At 45.0% G+C, this 19,714-nt stretch overlaps 1 protein-coding gene across 10 annotated transcripts in view; it reads left to right on the forward strand.

Annotated features, from left to right (window-relative positions):
• RBM47 (RNA binding motif protein 47) overlaps positions 1 to 19,714 on the forward strand; it is an 83,262-nt gene that overhangs the window by 61,135 nt on the left and 2,413 nt on the right. For 6 of the 10 annotated variants that reach the window (XM_081924511.1, XM_081924508.1, XM_081924515.1 and 3 more), the window contains 2 exons: positions 12,448 to 13,593; positions 17,575 to 17,781. In XM_081924511.1, the coding sequence (XP_081780637.1) occupies positions 12,471 to 13,593; positions 17,575 to 17,781 (1,330 nt within the window). In that variant the 5' untranslated portion in view covers positions 12,448 to 12,470. Of the gene's footprint in view, positions 1 to 3,800; positions 3,891 to 12,447; positions 13,594 to 17,574; positions 17,782 to 19,714 lie in introns of all 10 variants that reach the window. The other 4 variants (XM_081924512.1, XM_081924517.1, XM_081924516.1 and 1 more) reach the window with 4 other exon arrangements.

Genomic DNA, 19,714 nt, shown 5'->3' on the forward strand with positions numbered 1-19,714 from the left:
CCCTGGGTATACTATCAGTTCAGACCTATCGCGAGGGTGATCTGTCCTGCTTCTTGCATCCCACCAGGCAAAAAAGGAAAAAGAGAAGTCAGTGGGTAGCAGAGAGAGGGGGCAGAAAGAGGGAAAATGTTCCTTCGCCACTGCTGCCTTTGGCTCCTCAACCCACCACAACCACATGGCCTCCGACAAGTTACCACGAAATGAATGTAGCCCTGGACAGACAAAAAGTTGCCTGCACTTTCCATGATGGGTACAGTCTGCATACTACTGCAGACTGTTATGTACTGAGTTGAATAGGATCCAAAATGCAGCAGTCTGAATGGTCCTAGAACAATAGGCTTCAGAATGCAGCAGTCTGATTGGTCCTAGAACAATAGGCTTCAGAATGCAGCAGTCTGATTGGTCCTAGAACAATAGGATTCAGAATGCAGCAGTCTGATTGGTCCACAGGAGCCACCCAATTCAGCTCCAGGTGGAAGTGAATCCGCAACCTGATTGGCCTACAGGAGAATCTCGGAATTAGCCAATCACGTGGGGCCCATTGTGTAAATAATGAATATAAAGCAGACATTCTGGGGGAACTTCCATTCCTCCTCACCACTATGAGCTGAATAAAGAGCATGAAATCCACTTTCGCCTCTGAATATATTTCACAGACCCTCCAAGTGCCTCTGTTTTCCAGGGACATCCCAAATTTACAGAAGCCATCCCAGTTTTTGATTCAATCCCAGCAGGTTCCAATTTTCCTTTCGGATGTCCCTATTTTCATTGGAGAAATTGTGGAGGGGATGGAGTTATGTGAACCCCGGAGCCAAAGAGCTAAGTAACTAGACAACCTTTAGAAGACATCTGAAGGCAGCGCTATATAGCTTTATTATGTTTTTATATACATTGGAAGCTGCCCAGAGTATCATCATCATCATCTTCATCAACATCATCATTATTATGGAATAAGACAACCCTATTTTCACTGATAAATGTTGTTGGATTTGCTATTGAAGTCAACGGCAGACCTCTCCTGGTGACCAGAGCAAAAAGAAATTGTGTGCGGCCGAACATGAAAGAGACTTGATGCTTTTGGATTTTTGTGGAATTCAACTCCAGTGCCTTCTGGTACCTTCCGCCAGAATCTTTAAAATCTCACTGTCATTGTGTGTTCTGCAAACTGCATCACCACCTCATTGTATTACATTACTTTCTTCTTCTTTGGAGATCACTCGTAGCTGAGTAAGATTTTCTTCCATGAACGTGGTTTTAAGAGTAAGTGACAGTGGAGGTCAATTCTGGATCCACACGTTCTTCCACAGTAGGAACATAGGTTTCCAGGCGGGAGTTGATCACGGTGAGGGTTTGCCAAGCGTGCCTTCCTCTTAGCTCATTTCTCCCTTTTGTCCTGAGTTCAAGCATCTTCAAAGCCCACAACACCTTTGGTAAAGGCTGTTCTGCAACTGGAGCGCTCGCAGGCGAGTGTTTTCCCAGTTATCGGTGTTTATACTACATTTTCTAAGATTTGCCTTGAGAGAGTCTTTAAACCTCTTTTGTTGACCACCAGCATTACTCTTTCCATTTTTAAGTTCAGAATAGAGCAGTTGGTTTGGAATCAGGCTTCCGAACAACATGACCAGTCCAACAAAGTTGATGTTGAAGAATCATTGCTTTGACACTGGTGATCTTTGCTTCTTCCAGCATACTGGCATTAGTTTGCCTGTCTTCCCAAGTGATGTGTAAAAATTTCCAGAGACACTGTTGATGGAATCTTTCGAGGAGTTGGAGGCAGTGTTTATAAGTGGTCCATGTTTCACATACATACAGTAAGGTTGGCATTATGTTACAACATAGGTCTCCCCAAAGGAAGAAAAAAGCCCTTATTTTTGTCAACATATGCAATAATGAAATGCATGAGGGTGAGGGGGTTTTTTGAGGGGAGGGAGCTAACTTTGGACCACGCAGCAAAGATCCCCATTTGAGCGCAATAGCTACCATGCTGAGATCTTCCAGTAGCTGAGCTGCCATGGAAGTGACCTACGAAACCAGTTTCCTCCGATGGTTATAGCAAGAATCCTGAACGTGTTTCAAGCTAGCCTTCTGAAAAATTAGCTATTGTGAAGCAGAGGCCAAAAAATGGTAGATCGCTTTCTGGGAAGAATTGTTACTTCCTTGTACTAGAAGGGAGGTCAGATTGTAATTTCTACTGTGTTCGCTTTTAACCTTGTGTAGGAGGACACAGAATCTCTGATAATTCATCATATCCTGGAGAAAAGCCTTTTTCTCACTCCCGCTGGCTCTTTTTAGCTTGCTGAACTGGCAAATTCAGCCCCCAAAGAGCCTTTCAGTTTAACTGACTGAAAAAGGTGTGGTGTTTGCTTTCCCTAAGTGCTCGTGGGGCCGAGTGTTATGTACAGACCGTATTTATGCCGTGAATCATATTTCACCCCTCCCCCTTGCCTTGTACTATGCTATCAACGTACATTTCATAGAATCACAGAATCATAGAGTTGGAAGAGACCACAAGGGCCATCGAGTCCAACCCCCTGCCAAGCAGGAAACAATTTCTCTGATGGAAATAGGGACATCCCATTCCATAACGACAATTTTACTGTTTATACCCCATACATATGACTGGGGTGCCCCAGCCACTCTAGGCAGCTTCCAACATAATAAAACATTAAACTTCTTTTTTTAAAAAAATCCCTATACCGTACAGCATTGCCTTCAGGCAGCTTGGGGGTCGGATAACTCCATACCTTCCAAAATTTCTCCAATGACAAGAGGGACATCCTAAGGAAAAGTGGGACATTCTGGGATCAAATCAGAAACTGGGGTGGCTTCTCTAAATTAGGGATGCCCCTGGAAAATAGGGACAATTGGAGGATCTGAAAATTGATAGAGAAAGAGGAGGAAATACCTCCCTATGGTATTATAGGGAAAATAGGGACATCCTATTCCATACCCTCTAACATTTCTCCAATGACAGTAGGGACATTCTAAGGGAAAGTGGGACATTCTGGGATCAAATCAGAAACCGGGATGACTTCTCTAAGTCACAGACGTCCCTGGAAAATAGGGATACTTGGAGGGTCTGTCTGTCTATCAATCTATCTATCTTTCTATCTATCCATCTATCTCTTCTTCCTAGTCAATTACTTGTTTGCTACAGAAACAGCAAACACCTGGTAGCTAACCATGTGCAATTCTGCATTTTTGGGGGGGAATCTTTGTTTACTCTGCCTCTCTTGCATTGAAGAATTGTGGCTCTCTTTTTCTTCTTCTTCATAATTGAAGAATCCTGACAAGTAGCCTAAATTCTGATCCGTTGGCATAAAGATAGAATTCACTCCCCCCTCTCCCTCCCCAAAAAGCCCTACTGTCAAGCAAAATTTGCCCTTCCTCCTTATCTTATCTGTTTTGAGTCACACAAACTATTTGCACAACGCCTTGTGCTGGGAATAAGTTGTTTGTATATGAATCACTCCCTTTTTGCCAATTTCGGAGCCTCAGCTAAGTCTTTCTTTCTTTTCTTCTGTTTGACATTTTCCTCCAGGAGTAGGAATTTAAACTGTGCGTCTCCTATTCTTTCTCTTTAAGCTTCAGATCGGCCTCATATAAATCCATTAGCTACAGGTGGGGGTTTTCAATTAATTTTTCGAACCGCTGGCATGAGCTCCCTGCCTCCACATCTCCTTTCCTTCGGCGTCCCACCCATTCTGACTGCTTCGAGGTGCCTTTAGCAAATTACTGCCATGGAATTTAAATAGCCAAAGCTCATTGACCAATAAAACCATATGTGTACTGTATAACAGAGAGTTATGTAGACCTCGTGACTCGGAGGAAAGGTTATTCAATCAAAGGTGGAAGCAGAACTAACCTGTTGCGACTGCAAGGCTAGAAAGGTAAGAGGGAAACTGGATTTTATGCGAGATTTTGTTTGATTTTATGTCCAACAGCTAAAGTTTAAGAGTGCAGCCGGTCTCTGCTCTCTTCTGGACTGTGGGTTTTAAAAATGAAATGAAATAATTATAAACATGCAACACAGGAACACCTCGAAGACTTTTCCATTCAGGCGACGTGTACAGATTTCATAGATGTAATAAGAGTTGACATAGTCAAACGTCATATTTAAACCCAGCATTAAAAATGTGTTCCATTGTTTTAAGACTTAAAAACCGAGCAGGCAAAAAGGTTCCCATTCTTTTAAATCAACCAAGCAAAGCAAGATTAATTTATCTTTGTATTTTTCTTGGATCCGGTTCTGCCGACCTTGTGGAGTAGGTCATTCTTCAGGTAGATATGATGAATTTGGCTCTGGGATCTGAAAGAAAGAAGTTTTGGCTTCGGGGGTTTCTTAGTACAGTGAAAAGCACTAATTACTGTTCGTCTACACTAAGAAGAATTGCTGTATTATGCAAACATAATTTTAAGCAGAATGCTTGCATTTTGTGCTTATACGATGCGTGTTTCAGTGGTGTAGTTTGTGCAGCATTTTGTGTAGTATTTTCACTTTTCAAAGGGCTGAGTAATGGAAGTTTCACACAAGGAAAAGCTCGAGCTGTCAATGGAGAATTGTGCTTATTTATGTGATTGTGTTTCATTAAATAAACGGGGGGAAATTTCCCCCCAGGTTCAATCTTTATGTATTTTGTGATATGAAAATACCAAAAACGCATTCTAGGCTTGCATCGTATTCCTGAACTGCAGTCCTGAAATAGAAAAAGTGGGTTTCAGGTGTTAAAGAGAGATGGGTTAGATGCACTTCTTGTGACATTGGCATCAGTTCAAACTAGGGCTGGTTTGTTTTGTGTAGTTTTCTAACACAGTTTCACGTTTATAACAGTGGCATTTAAATCTTCAGAAAAAGCAACAGAATTCCAGTCTTACTGGGGAGAAAAGGTATAAGGAATATTTTGGAGCCAATTTAACGAGCTTTCGTGTGCTTGTTCTGATAGAAATACAGGTGTATTGAGTTTTAAATAGTTGGGGCAAATCCTCTCTAACTTCTTTCCACAGTGTAAATCTATATGAATTTACACTGTGGAAAGAGCCTACCTTTTGGCTTAGGTAGAGCAACATTGGTGGGGTGCAACAAAGGGAAGATTTCAAAGTTTGTGTCTCATTCCACTTCTTTCAGAATGGAATAAAAAAAACTCTAGGTGAACTTTCAACCAGAATTAAACTTTGAACCCGAGTTCCTGCCCCTCACTTAAATACCACAATACCCTACGAAGTCCCCCTGTCCTAGTTAAACATTTAAAACACACACAAAACCCCCCCACAAAAACAATGTTACATTAACACTGAGCAGAGGTAACTTAATCTGGCACTTGCTCAGCCAAGACTAGTTATTGTGTCTTTCCATTTCGGCAAAAGGTTCAAAGTTTTGCACGGCCTTCACAGTTCAGAGATCAGGCACAAATTGCTGCACTTTGCAGTTCAGTTCCGCAGATATGATAAATTTCCGCAGCCGTAATGATTGCTTTTCCCTCTCTCTTCCCCATCCCCCCTCCCTCTCCCCTTCCACACGGAGGTGATGCAGTTAAAGGCATGTGCAAGTTGGTCATTGGCACCTGGGTTTAATGAATAACTAAATGATACCTTAAGCTTTCATGGGCGCAAGGTGGAGATTATGAAAGAGTCCAAACTGCGAATTGGGGGTGGGGTGGGGGGTGGGATGACGCTTTGCGTGCAAGAGCAGGAAAGTTGAAACACTACCATTCCTAATGGCATTTCATTGGAAGGAAGGTCCCACTGAAATCAGTTTTTGTGCAAATCTGCCAGATCTTTTAATTTCAGATAGAAACTACTCGTGCAACATTTTCGTGGATATTGTAAGTCCTGTGAGCCTAGGATTTGCATGGTGTTTAAACTTTTACCCAGAACAAGAATGGCTGGGGAAACCCAGCTAGATGGCTTGGGCATAAATAATAAAATTCTTATTAATAATAATTCTTATTTTAGTCCAATTTGCAGGTTTGCTTTCTCCTCCACCGACCCTTATAATTTTTCAAAGGCTAGCATGATAATACAACACTGTGAGAACAACTCCTAGGGACCATGGAGGCTTCAGCTCCGCCAATAAAATATTTGAGGGGGCTGGAGGCTCACCCCCCAAGGTGATGGGCACTGCCATTCAAATGGTATGTGCGCACTGCATCATGTGATTGATTATGTGAGCAGGGCTTACCTGGGCTCCCACAATATTTTATTCAAGTTAGCACCCCTGGTTACGCAGAAATAAACATGGCACAAACTTTTATGTACCTCCAGGTATAGGGCGGTATATAAATTCAAATAATACTATCTTGCCAGAGTGGTATATGCCCTAGTTATCTCCCGCTTGGACTACTGTAATGCGCTCTATGTGGGGCTACCTTTGAAGGTGACCCGGAAACTGCAATTAATCCAGAATGCGACAGCTAGACTGGTGACTGGGAGTGGCCGCCGAGACCATATAACACCAGTTCTTAAAGATCTTCATAGGCTCCCAGTACGTTTCCGAGCACAATTCAGAGTGTTGGTGCTGACCTTTAAACCCTTAACGGCCTGAGTCCTGTGTACCTGAAGGAGCGTCTTCACCCCTGTCATCCAGCCTGGATACTGAGGTTCAACGCTGAGGTCCTTCTGGCAGTTCCCTCGCTGCGAGGTTACAGGGAACCAGGCAGAGGGCCTTCTCAGTAGTGGCGCCTGCCCTGTGGAACGCCCTCCAAGCAGATGTCAAGGCAATAAACAACTATTTTACTTTTAAAAGACAACTGAAGGTGGCCCTGTTTAGGAAAGTTTTTAATGTCTGATGCTGTATTGTTTTTAATATTCTGTTGGAAGCCTCCCAGAGTAGCTGGGGAAACCCAGCTGGATGGGCGGGGTATAAATGATAAGTTGTTGTTGTTGTTGAATAATAATAATAATAATAATACAGTAAAACAATATGTGCTTTTAAACCAATTAGGCAGCTGCATTTTGACTGTGGTGTATATGTTGCATTTAAATTGAAAACAATTCTTAGACTGCAGACTGCAGCTCAAAAAACAGCAGGAGGGAAATCTCTACATCCCAACCTTCTTAGCCCAGGATCACATTTATAAACATAAGAAACCCTGTGGGTCCCACAAAATATTCATTTCACAGTAGTAAAGCTAGAGATGCTCTGCGTTACACAGTGCAATCATTGGACCAGCTGAGTGTGTTCCACTTTGACTGGCAGCTGCTCTGTTTGGTTTCAGCCAATGGCATTTCCTTTTGCCCAGGCTTGAACTTGCGGTACCTTTTAAATACAAAAGAAGAAGATGCCTCCACATTTGTATGCATCTTTCTTTTTTGGTCATAAACCAGCAACCCAGTCTGGGAGAGGTGAGGGCGGGTGGGATGCCTTCTGCTCCATAATCATGTTACGCTTTGCTGCGAAGTAGGTGGGTATCGCATTATGATCCGACTGCCCAAATGCATGTGAAATTTCAGTGCTGATTTCTGCCCCGTGCCTATTTGCTTGTGTGCTCTAGTTGTGGAGATATGAGATGGGGACAACTATCTCAGAACCACATGCTGCTTTAAATGCACGCACTCGCAGCGGGGTCTTTATTCTGCTTTGGACAGAATATTCCGGAAGCGGTACTATTTTCCTTTGTTGAGGAAAAAGGGGTTCCTGGCCCAGAGAAGAGGGTGATGGAATCAGTATCCTATTGAGCTCAGTATCAGAATCCTAAGCACATCATCTGTGACCACAGCTCCTCTTAGCTTACTCAAAGTTTCAAGCTACCTCTCTGCTGGATTAATGCCCTCCCCCCCTCCCCACTCTATAAATACACCCAAGTCAAAGCAGAATGTTGTCCCAACATCTGTCATCTTGTGACACCTTGACATGCCAGGACCTTGTCAGCCCTTGGGACACTGAATGTCATTTTTACAACCATTGGGCTAGAACATGATTATAACTTTTTAAAGCAGGCTGAGCATCAGTTCAAAGCAGGGGGTTGGGGAGCAGGGCTAGGATAGTGGTTTGATGTTAAAACTCGTGGACTGTCACTAAATTTTCAGGTGGGATTAAAATTCAGGTTGCACCACTGAGATGGTTTGGGAGGTCTGGCACCAGGAACAGGGGAAATGCCTGGAAAGTATTGGATGATTGCTTGCTTGACACAACCTCTAGCCTCCTCACAAACAAATCAGGATGAGTATTCAATTAATAGCCAATGTTGTCTAATCTCCCTGCAAATTGAAGAATTAATGTTCAATAAACAGATATAATCTCAAAGCAACCATTGAGTGGTCTTCACCATGATATCTTCAGATGTGTCGTACTTAGCACAGATACAGCAGTATACAAACTTTTCTGTGTTGAGGGTGGTCCATCCCATCGTGGCCTTTGCACACTGTTGGTTAGTTCAAACAACCATTTCCTTCCACAACTTACTTTTCTATTGCAGGACCAGGCATTGGGCTCCCCGTACCCCAATCCATGCAAATAAGAGACCAATGAGACTGGTTTGGGGTCAAAACAGGCCACACCTTTATTGAATATAGATGAAAGAGGCTTGGCTTGGGCATGGGGCAATCAAAATACTTCCGGCCTGCCAGAATACTTCCGTGGTCAATCCAGATGGGGGTTCCTAAGACTTACATCAAACAGGGTTCCTGATGTCTGGGGGAGTGCCTTCGGCCCTGGCCTCCGCCTGGCCACGCGGACATGGCCACTCCCCCTGGATCCCTTTAATGGGATACTCCAGTGTTTGGAGGGGCAGGCGGAGACTACAACCTCCCCTCCACCCAAGACAAAGGTTTGCCCCAATGCCCAACCAGTTGTGATGATTGCTATGAGGTAGGCAAACCACCGGCTGGGTGCCAATTAGCCCGGAGGGCAAATTCCTACCCAGCCCCTTAAAAGACAGTGACCACCGTAGCCACAGCAAAGTCATTGACTATCAGCGTAAATCGAGGGTTGGCAGGCAGGGAAAGGAACAAACAAGTAATACCCCAGGTGCAGGCTGCTTAAATGGGCAAGGGGTGGATGCGAGGAAAACCTACCTGCTCTGTCAGCTCCGCCCTCCAGCTCTTGATAGGCGGAAGGGGGAAGGAGACAGGGCCTGAGGAGAGTCCTAGTTGCTGCATCAGGAGACTTGGCGGACCAGATTAGGCCCATAAACCAGAAGCTCCCCTTCCCCAAATTGTGCTATGCAGATGAGCAGATATATATATAAGGACGACATGCCAACATCAGGTTTGCATTGATGAAAACTCTCTATGTTTTGTTAGAGCAACGGAACAAAATAACCAAAAATGGTACTTGCCATTTATGCAGCTCCATCCTAATTTACTGGTGGAAGATAGGGGACTGTTTGACACAGTTCCACAAGAAAGGCTTTGTTTTCTTAATGGGTATCATTATTATTTTCCAAATTCCTTTACAATGAACCTAGTAAATTTTGCTCACTGTAGCTTTTAAAATGAAACTGTTTTGCGTTCTTAGGGCAACATTTTAGGAAATTTCTACCTACCCCTTTCAACTGCCATTTTGTTTCAACCTCATCTGCAGTTCTATAGCTAACTTAATACAGTAGGTAAAGGTAAAGGTACCCCTGCCCGTACGGGCCAGTCTTGACAGACTCTGGGGTTGTGCGCCCATCTCACTTAAGAGGCCAGGGGCCAGCGCTGTCCGGAGACACTTCCGGGTCACGTGGCCAGCGTGACATCGCTGCTCTGGCGAGCCAGAGCCGCACATGGAAACGCCGTTTACCTTCCCGCTGGTAAGCGGTCCCTATTTATCTACTTGCACCCGGAGGTGCTTTCGAACTGCTAGGTTGGCAGGCGCTGGGACCGAGCAGCGGGAGCGCACCCCGCCGCAGGGATTCGAACCGCCGACCTTTCAATCGGCAAGTCCTAGGCGCTGAGGCTTTAACCCTCAGCGCCACCTGTGTCCCAACTTAATACAGTAGGAATGCCATAAATAAATGCTCAGTGTTTAAGGAGATAACAGAAATCACTGCGTTAAAGCTGACCAAAAGTCCAGAGGTAGCATTGTTATCAATTTACGATGGGGTGGAAGCTTTGCAGCCTCTGAAAGAATTGCTCACAAATTTATTGACAGCTGCATGAATTATTATAGCTAGGAAGTGGAAGGGGTAAGGAGAATATAAAATGGAAGAATGGTAGAGTTGTGGGATATAGCTATTAACGATAAATTAACATGTGCCATCAAGGTAAGAGGGGGGATATGCAGGAGAAATGATTTTGAGGAGACATGAAAGGTGTTTGTAGAATTTGTGCTGTTAAAGAGGAAAGGGCTCAAACCATCACAAGAGGTGTTGAAATTTTAGGAGGTTGGATAGTTACAATGGAATGGTCTAAGCGGTGGGGGGCACTTTTTATTCTTATTTATTTATTATTATTACTTTGTCAAAATAAAAAATAAAATAAAGAAATGCTCCACCTTGTCAACATTATATCACCTCTTTTTTGGGGGGGGTCAGTTTATATCACCTCTTTTTTTGGGGGGGGGTCAGTTGCCTTTTATTGACACACTGTGTGTCGGAGAAAGCATCACAGCAACAGAGGAATAAAAGAGCCCCAGTGATCTTCAGGAGTATAGATTGAAGATTTTGACTTGTGTGTATGCATGTGTGAGTTGAGCTTGTGGCTAAGATTCTCATGACTGTTAAGGACAATATGCGATTATATGAACTACGTCCCAAGTTTTCATATCAAAAGTTCCCTGATCAAAATGCCCCTTGGAAAAATAATTGAAGTCTAATAAGATTCATCCTGGGGTGTTGTAGCATTTTTCTGTCAGTGCATCAGATCACTAATCCCTTTCCGTCCTCCACATCTTCGCATCATGTGTTCTAGTCATCTTGTTTTCAAATGTTAAATAGTATTTTAATATTTCTTTTTTAAGTAAGAGTTTCACTCCCCCAGGATCTGGCTGCATTAAATCATTGCGGGAGGCGGCATGCTTTCGTAAATCAGGGTGGGGCGGCTCTACACATCCTTGCTGGCTGGGGCGGCTGGGACTTGTAGTTCAAAACACCAATAATAATAATAATAATAATAATAATAATAATAATAATAATAATAATTATTTATGCATTTACTTATACCCCGCCCATCTGGCTGGGTTTCCCAAGCCACTCTGGTTGGCTCCCAAAATAATATTAAAAACACAATAAAATATCAAACATTAGAAACTTCCCTATACAGGGCTGCCTTCAGATGTCTTCTAAAAGTCTGGTAGTTGCTTATTTCCTTGACATCTTATGGGAGGGCGTTCCACAGGGCGGGTGCCACTACCGAGAAGGCCCTCTGCCTGGTTCCCTGTAACCTCACGTCTCGCAGTGAGAGAACCACCAGAAGGCCCTCAGAACTGGACCTCGGTGTCCGGGCTGACAATGAGGGTGGAGATGCTCCTTCAGGTATACTAGGCCAAGGCCGTTTAGGGCTTTAAAGGTCAGCATCAACACTTTGCATTTTGCTCAAAAATGTACTGGGAGCCAATGTAGGTCTTTCAGGACCAGTGTTATATGTTCTCAGCAGCCACTTAGACTGCATCGCATTGGGAAAGGCTGTTCTACAGAGAGGATCTAGGTTGTAAGCATTCCCGAATGTGTTCTATGTTAGTATCTTCATTGCCATGCGAAGAAACAGTATCCTTTTAAGCAGCAACTCTGCAACCTTGCAAGCCAAAGCAGTAAGCAACGTGGAAAACTGCTTTATGGCGACTTTTATAGAAATCGCATAGATAGACCAATTTTCAGACTTGTGTTATTAATGCCCAACAATTCCTAAGAATGATATTTGCAATGGGGTATAAACTGCAGGATATAATCCTGCCAACCTTCACCCCACATCTTGTTCTAAGTGGTACCTTGGTAGTTGAATGGCTTGGCTCCCTAACAAATCAGCTCCCAAATGCTGCAAACCCGGAAGTGAATGTTCCGGTTTGTGAACGTTTTTCGAAAGCCGAACATCCAATGCAGCTTCCGCTTGAGTGCAGGAAGCTCCTGCAGCCAATCAGAAGCTGTGCCTCGGTTTTCAAACCGTTTCAGGACTTAAACAGAGTCCCAGAACCAGAATTTGAGAACCAAGGTACCGCTGTACGTTGAATCGTGGTTTGGCAGTACTGCCTGGAAAAAACTGAGCAAACCCAGCCACGCATGGGGCTCGCATGAGCTCTCATCTCCTACTTCCGTGTAGATGGGAGAAGGATCTTGGCAGGGTTTTGTTTTACTTTCACATGGGCCTTGTTACAGAACCCATCTTCAGACCACGTGTCGTGCTTTGTCGAGAAGAGTTTGTTTGCATGTCAACGTTGTCATATACGAACCGAGCCAAATCTTGTTGCTAGGTGTATGTTTGCCTCTTTGTAATTGCACTTCCCTTACAAGAACTACCCAGATCTCATGCGACAGAAACATTCCCAAGTTGCTGACTGCATCTAACGTCCTCCTTTCTGACCTCTTTGTTCAGGTACTTTGAATGATCAGGACATAATGACAGCTGAAGACTCCGCTGCCAGAATGAGTAACGATGCTTCCAATATGCAGTCAAATAAGGTCCCCGAAGGTGTGGCTGGCGCACCGAACGAAGCTGCGCTTCTGCAACTAATAGAACGTACGGGTTACGCCATGGTGCAGGAGAACGGGCAACGCAAGTATGGCGGACCCCCACCGGGCTGGGAAGGCCTTCATCCTCCCCGCGGATGCGAAGTCTTTGTGGGCAAAATCCCTCGCGACGTCTACGAGGACGAGCTAGTGCCTGTCTTCGAAACCGCGGGGAGAATCTACGAAATGCGCCTGATGATGGACTTTGACGGGAAAAACCGTGGCTACGCCTTTGTGATGTACACCCAAAAATACGAAGCCAAGCGTGCCGTCAAGGAGCTGAACAACTACGAAATCCGTCCAGGGAGGCTGTTAGGGGTGTGCTGCAGCGTGGACAACTGTAGGCTGTTCATCGGAGGGATCCCCAAAATGAAAAAGAGAGAAGAAATTCTAGAAGAGATCTCCAAGGTGACGGAAGGCGTGCTCGACGTCATTGTGTACGCCAGCGCAGCGGATAAGATGAAAAACAGAGGATTTGCCTTCGTGGAGTACGAAAGCCACAGGGCAGCCGCCATGGCGAGGAGGAAACTGATGCCTGGCCGAATCCAGCTTTGGGGTCACCAGATTGCAGTTGACTGGGCCGAGCCGGAAATCGATGTCGACGAAGATGTCATGGAGACGGTCAAAATCCTGTACGTGAGGAATTTGATGATTGAAACCACCGAGGATACAATTAAGAAAGTGTTTGGGCAGTTCAACCCCGGATGTGTGGAACGGGTTAAAAAAATACGAGATTATGCCTTTGTACACTTCACGAGTCGGGAAGATGCTGTTCATGCCATGAATAATCTCAATGGGACTGAACTCGAAGGGTCGTGCCTGGAAGTTACCTTAGCCAAGCCAGTAGACAAGGAACAGTACACTCGCTATCAGAAAGCAGCGAAAGGAGGAGCAACACCTGAAGTCACTCAGCAGCCGAACTACGTTTACTCTTGTGATCCGTACACCCTGGCATATTATGGATATCCGTATAATGCTCTGATTGGCCCAAATCGAGAATATTTTGTGAAAGGTTAGTAGACAACTTTTGGCCCCCTTTGGGGTTATCTGGGCCAGCTTTCCTTAAGTACACCAGTGGCATGGAAATTCTGGTGGTTATTGATCCAGAGCAGATTCTAGCGTATAGTTAGCAGAGTAAAAACCTAAACATGTTGCATGTCAAAAATAGACCAGAGGCAATTGTATTTCATCCAGCAGAGCTTTACAGCAGGCAAATGAGCATAATGATCACAAATCCCAATACATTCAGGATTGGCACTGTCCATAAGAAATCCAGTTGCAGTGGACATGGGGCACTAGGCTAGTCCCTGAAATATTCCCAGTAAATTAGAGTATAGAAATATTAAAGCCTTGCGCCTCCTTCCCAAATCCTGGGAAGCTTCTACCCAGCTTAGGGAGGCGTGTGCGATGCTCCCAAGAGGGTCAAAGAGCCCTCCTGCCATCTTCCCAACACCTGCCCAATTTTGGGAAGGAGGCATCAGGGCTCCAGCATTCTGTCCAAGGCCAGGAGCCTACTTCCTGTATTGTTATCTTCTCGTGATACTAAACTTGTGTATCTCCATGCTTGTTGGTTCAGAAACGAAACAGGGCTTCCCAACACTATGGTAGGGGTTTTGGCAAATTTATGTGACTCTAGACATGGACGCAGGTGGCGCTGTGGGTTAAAGCCTCAGCGCCTAGGACTTGCCGATCCAAAGGTCGGCGGTTCGAATCCCTGCGGCGGGGTGCGCTCCCGCTGCTCGGTCCCAGCGCCTGCCAACCTAGCAGTTCGAAAGCATCTCCGGGTGCAAGTAGATAAATAGGGACCGCTTACCAGCGGGAAGGTAAACGGCGTTTCCGTGTGCGGCTCTGGCTCTCCAGATGCAGCTTTGTCACACTGGCCACGTGACCCGGAAGTGTCCCCGGACAGCGCTGGCCCCTGGCCTCTTAAGTGAGATGGGCGCACAACCCCAGAGTCTGTCAAGACTGGCCCGTACAGGCAGGGGTACCTTTACCTTTAGACATGGACACGGGTGGCGCTGTGGGTTAAACCACAGAGCCTAGGACTTGCCGATCAGAAGGTCGGTGGTTCGAATCCCCGCAGTGGGGTGAGTTCCTATTCCTGGTCCCTGCTCCTGCCAACCTAGCAGTTCGAACGCACATCAAAAGTGCACGTAGATAAATAGGCATCTCTCCGGCGGGGAGGTAAACGATGTTTCTGTGCACTGCTCTGGTTCGCCACATGACCCAGAAGCTGTATGCCAGCTCCCTTGGCCGTAAAGCGAGGTGAACGCCGCAACCTCAGAGTCGGTCACGACTGGACCTAATGGTCAGGGGCCCCTTTACCTTTACCTTTAGACATGGATATGCGCATACATAATTTTATGTGTCGCGGCTTATGACATGAAAAATATACCCAACTACAACTTGACAAAAGTAGTCATAAACAATAAATAAAACATTTTAAAATACGCAGCCCGACAGGCATGTCTATTAAATCAGAAATTTAAAAAGAAATGGGGGAGGGGAGGAGAGGCAAAAACAGTCTGAGGAAGACTGAGAATGCTCAAAGAGCTCCAGGAGAAAACAGACTGCTGAGCTTAGTGGTTAAGGTTTTCTTTTTTTTCAAAGGACCATGGGTGGAAGGTGAATTCACCTGTGTGAGCCCCTAAAAAGCTATAGTACCTGGAGGCAGGAATTGGAGGCAGGGTTCTATGAAGCTGAAAGGTGAATAAATAATCCCTACCTTTCAGGTAGAAGGAAAGGGAACATTTCCATTTGCTGCTTCCTTTAAGGCTTTTCAATGCCCACCCCTGCCAGTATATAGCAATAAAAACCCCTGCATTTGGACCTGCCAATTTTAGGGCTATATACTGGGACGGAGGTTTCTAGGGAATGGGAAAGCAAATAGGCACTTTTTAAAAATATCTTCTCTCCCATGTCTCACCCTCCCCCCGCCCCCAAGAACACCCAAAAGTACAGTTGATTGATTGCATTTATATCCCTTAGTTTCCCCCCACCCCTCACAACAACCCTGTAAAGCAGGTCAGTCTGAGTACTATTGATTCTTCCAGTGAGCTTCATGGCTGAGTCACGGCTATAATGATGGAATTCTATTGTGGTTTTAAATGTAGATTTCATTGCATTACGTTTATAGATTGTTAACTGCTCTGGTATCATTTAGATGAAGAGCAGTTCCGTGCCGGTTGCAGCTCTTAACTGGAGCACTCCGATGCACTGCAACATTTTGCTGTGGGCCCCTAGTTATCTTCGCCTTTAGGCCAATTTCCAGCATTCAAACTCCCTTAAACACACGGGCAATTTCCCTTGCCTGGTGTTCTGCAGGAGTGTGTAGAGCACAGAGATGAACTGCACTCTCCGGAGGTCCTTGCAGAGAAGGCCTCTGTCCACATGGACCCTGCCCATTAAGAACGAAGCACATTTTGCTAGCCTTTAGTAGAAGCTGCCATCGTTCTTTTCCCATGACCAACAGCATCTTCAAAACCATCCCATTAATTTCTTTCAACAAAGTGACACTTCAAAGATGTCAGTATACCCATGGTTACGTTTTTTCCAAATTACGTCCTTGCATAAAAATGAACGACTCCCATTGATTTCTAAAGGCATTTATCATTGTCAACTATTATCTGTTGGTTGTTTCACATAAATTGAACCCTTGATTAAAAACAAAAACAAAACCCTTGCAAAACTGAATGGCTTGTGGTCATATCATTTTATCATATATACTATTGTGCTGTGATCTAAACCACTGAGCCTCTTGGGCTGGCCAATTAGAAGGTCGGCGGTTTGAATCACCACAACAGAGTGAGCTCCCATTGTTCTGTCCCAGCTCCTGCCAACCTAGCAGTTCAAAAGCATGCCCGTGCCAGTAGATAAATAGGTACCACTGCAGCAGGAAGGTAAATGGGGTTTCCGTGCGCTCTGGTTTCCGTTACAGTGTCCTGTTGCACAAGAAGTGGCTTAGTCCTGCTGGCCACATGACCTGGAAAGCTGTCTGCGGACAAATGCCGCAGCCCCATAGTCACCTTTGATGCTCGGTCCCTGCTCCTGCCAACCTAGCAGTTCAAAAGCACGTCAAAGTGCAAGTAGATAAATAGGTACCGCTCTGGCGGGAAGGTAAATGGCGTTTCCATGTGCTGCTCTGGTTTACCAGAAGCAGCTTAGTCATGCTGGCCACATGACCCGGAAGCTGTACGCCGGCTCCCTTGGCCAATAAAGCAAGATGAGTGCTGCAACCCCAGAGTCGGTCACGACTGGACCTAATGGTCAGGGGTCCCTTTACCTTTAACCATCCAGGGATCCTTTAGCTTTTAGCTTTTACCTTACTATCATTATTGCAAGCAGTAATCAGTTTTAGCAACTGAGATCTGCAACAAAATGTTGCTGTGTAGAGTGTTCAGATCACACTCAGTACTCCTTCACCTTCCCCTCCTAGGCAGTCGACCAGCTTTAATCACAAAAATGAAATGCCTGCAGGGTTTTCCTGCTGCAGAAAACTCGTGTGAGAGCGTCCCAGAGCCCATTAAGCTCTCTACCTTGCTAGGGGATGAGGACCAAGGCCTGCTTAGGTCCAGAAAGATCGAGATGATGGCGCAGGGGCAGTTCTGGGGTTGTCCTGGTTATATGCAGTTTTGACTTTACACGCAATCCTTGGAACCGAAGTCCCCACGCAAGTTGTGAGTCACCTGTATCTCGGACATCTAAAGCAGTGTTAGAAAATGTTGCTAGGACACTCAACCGATGAGACAAGAAGATAGCAAAATACTAAAATACTCCTTAAGCTGAAATAAAAACATGTACCAATCCTAACAGCTAATTACTGGGCTTTACATTCAGTACTACAGATAAGGCAAAAGGCTCTTGCACTCTTTGTAAACCTTTCGTTCCTTCCTTCTTCCAGCATTAGATTGTAGACTTTCCAGTTGAGTGGATGCTAATGCTTCCTTGTGAGTTTAGCGGATCCATTGTATGGTGTGTGTTTTCTGTTCCCAAGCAGGCAGCGTTCGAGGCAGAGGACGAGGTGCAGCAGGGAACAGACTCCCCGGCCCGAGAGGCTCGTACCTGGGGGGCTATTCTGCAGGCCGTGGCATATATAGCCGATACCACGAAGGGAAAGGGAAACAGCAAGAAAAAGGATACGAACTTGTGCCCAATTTGGAACTGTCTGCTGTCAACCCCGTGGCCATTAAACCCGGCACTGGTCAGTATGATTTATTGAGATGGGGAGCTAAATATGTTCTCCTTTTCAGGGTGCTTTTAGATATCAGCTTTCCCTGCAAACCTATTCAGTAGCTGTCAGAGGGCTATCGGTGGCTCCCGGCTGGTTGCCCAGGGAAGTATAAATACGAGGAAAAGTTTATTACAGTCTTTTATTTCAAACTTTACAGGGAGAGGCTATAGAACCCAGCCTCATGGATAATGGTGTCTTTGATCTCTTTGCTCTCCTACAGGGGAGAGGCAAGTTCTGCCGATTAAAGTTGGACATATTCCATGAGACTTTTAATCTCAGCATCGTGGGTTTGAATCCCGCGTTGTGCAGAAGAGTCCTGCCTTGCAAGGGTCGGACCCTGGTGGTCCCTTCCAACTCTACCATTCTGTGATTCCATGGTTCTAATTTCAGTTTCTCCCTGTTTCTCCTTTTTTCCAATCTTAAATCCATTTCCACATCAGTCGGTGAAGTAAGCCCTCCTGGAAATTCATCAGGATTTAAGTGCATTTCTCCCCCTAACATTCACATGTTCATATGCAATTTCCCCTAAATATACACATTTTTGCAGAGGATTTCCCCCTAACAGAATGTGTTTTTTGTAAACTGTTTTCAAAAACATGCATTTGTTAATGCGCCCTTTACCACAGTGTTCCATTTTTGTACGCATGTCTTGGAGGGAGAACTTCACTGCGAAGAGCACATTTCAAAGGGTCACTGTGTTTCAGTTCTTGTTTCAGAAGAGGTTCAGATGTGAACGGAATTGAGTTCCTCCCACACCCCGAGTGCCAATTCTCCTTCATCCCTAGTGCCAATTCCACCTCTCCTCCACAGTCCCTGAAGATCAGCTTCTGTTTTTTTTTTAAATGATTTTTAATGATTTTCAAAACATACAACAAACAAAACAGAAAAGAAAACAAACACACTTCAAAAAACAAATACATACAAATAAAATTGACTTCCCCATACCTCCCTTTCACTGCATCCTTATTTTTCCATTTTTTTTTAGCAACCCATCAATCAATTCTAATTAACTCTCTTTAGATTTCCTTAACCTTGTCATTTACAGCTGTAATTCTCTGTTTCTTACCCCTTCACATCTTGTCAGTCCATAATTTTACAACAGTTTTTAAGATATACTTTAAATTTTCCCCAATCCTCCTCCACTGTCTCTTTCCTCTGGTCACGGATTCTGCCGGTCATCTCTGCCAGTCCCATAAATTCAGTCACCTTCGTCTGCCATTCTTCCAGAGTAGGTAGTTCTTGCATCTTCCAATACTTTGCCAACAGGATTCTTGCTGCTGTGGTTGCATACATAAAGAATGTTCTATCCTTCTTTGGTACCAACTGGCCGACCATGAAGATCAGCTTCTGAGATCTGGGGGACCCTCCAAACAAAGTGAAGGGTGGTGTGAGGGGCTTCAGGAAGCAGAGCGAATGGGCGAAACCAGCCTCCCCTCCTCCTCTCTTAGTGGAGACATCTGCCAGAGCAAAAGCCCTGTGTACACCAGAGCTTTTGCAAACTGCGTGTCGCGACACTTTAGTGTGTCAGCTGCAGTATGTTGGTGTGTCATGCAAACTCTCCCCACGTTCTTCCTGAGGTTGGAAAGCAGTTAGCCAAACTGAATTACTGCATCGTGAAATGATGCATGTCTAAAAAGTGCATCACCAACATGAAAAGTTTGGAAAGCTCTGTGCACACAAATCATCAAACTGGATTGTATCTTAAGTCCGCCTAGGTCTAACATGTTGGAAAAGGCAAGTAATGTTGTGTCCTGCTCGTGGGACACATATCAGAGAGAGAACCCGCTTTCATGTGCATCTGTCAGGGACTGGGCAGACGAGGAATGGTGGAGACCACTTTCCCAGCCTGACCCTTCCTGAGAAGAAGAAGACAGTTTAGAAATACAACAGGGGTTTGAGGAAG

Source organism: Podarcis melisellensis (genome assembly GCF_964234715.1).
Source record: "Podarcis melisellensis genome assembly, chromosome: 9".
Lineage (NCBI taxonomy): Eukaryota > Metazoa > Chordata > Lepidosauria > Squamata > Lacertidae > Podarcis > Podarcis melisellensis.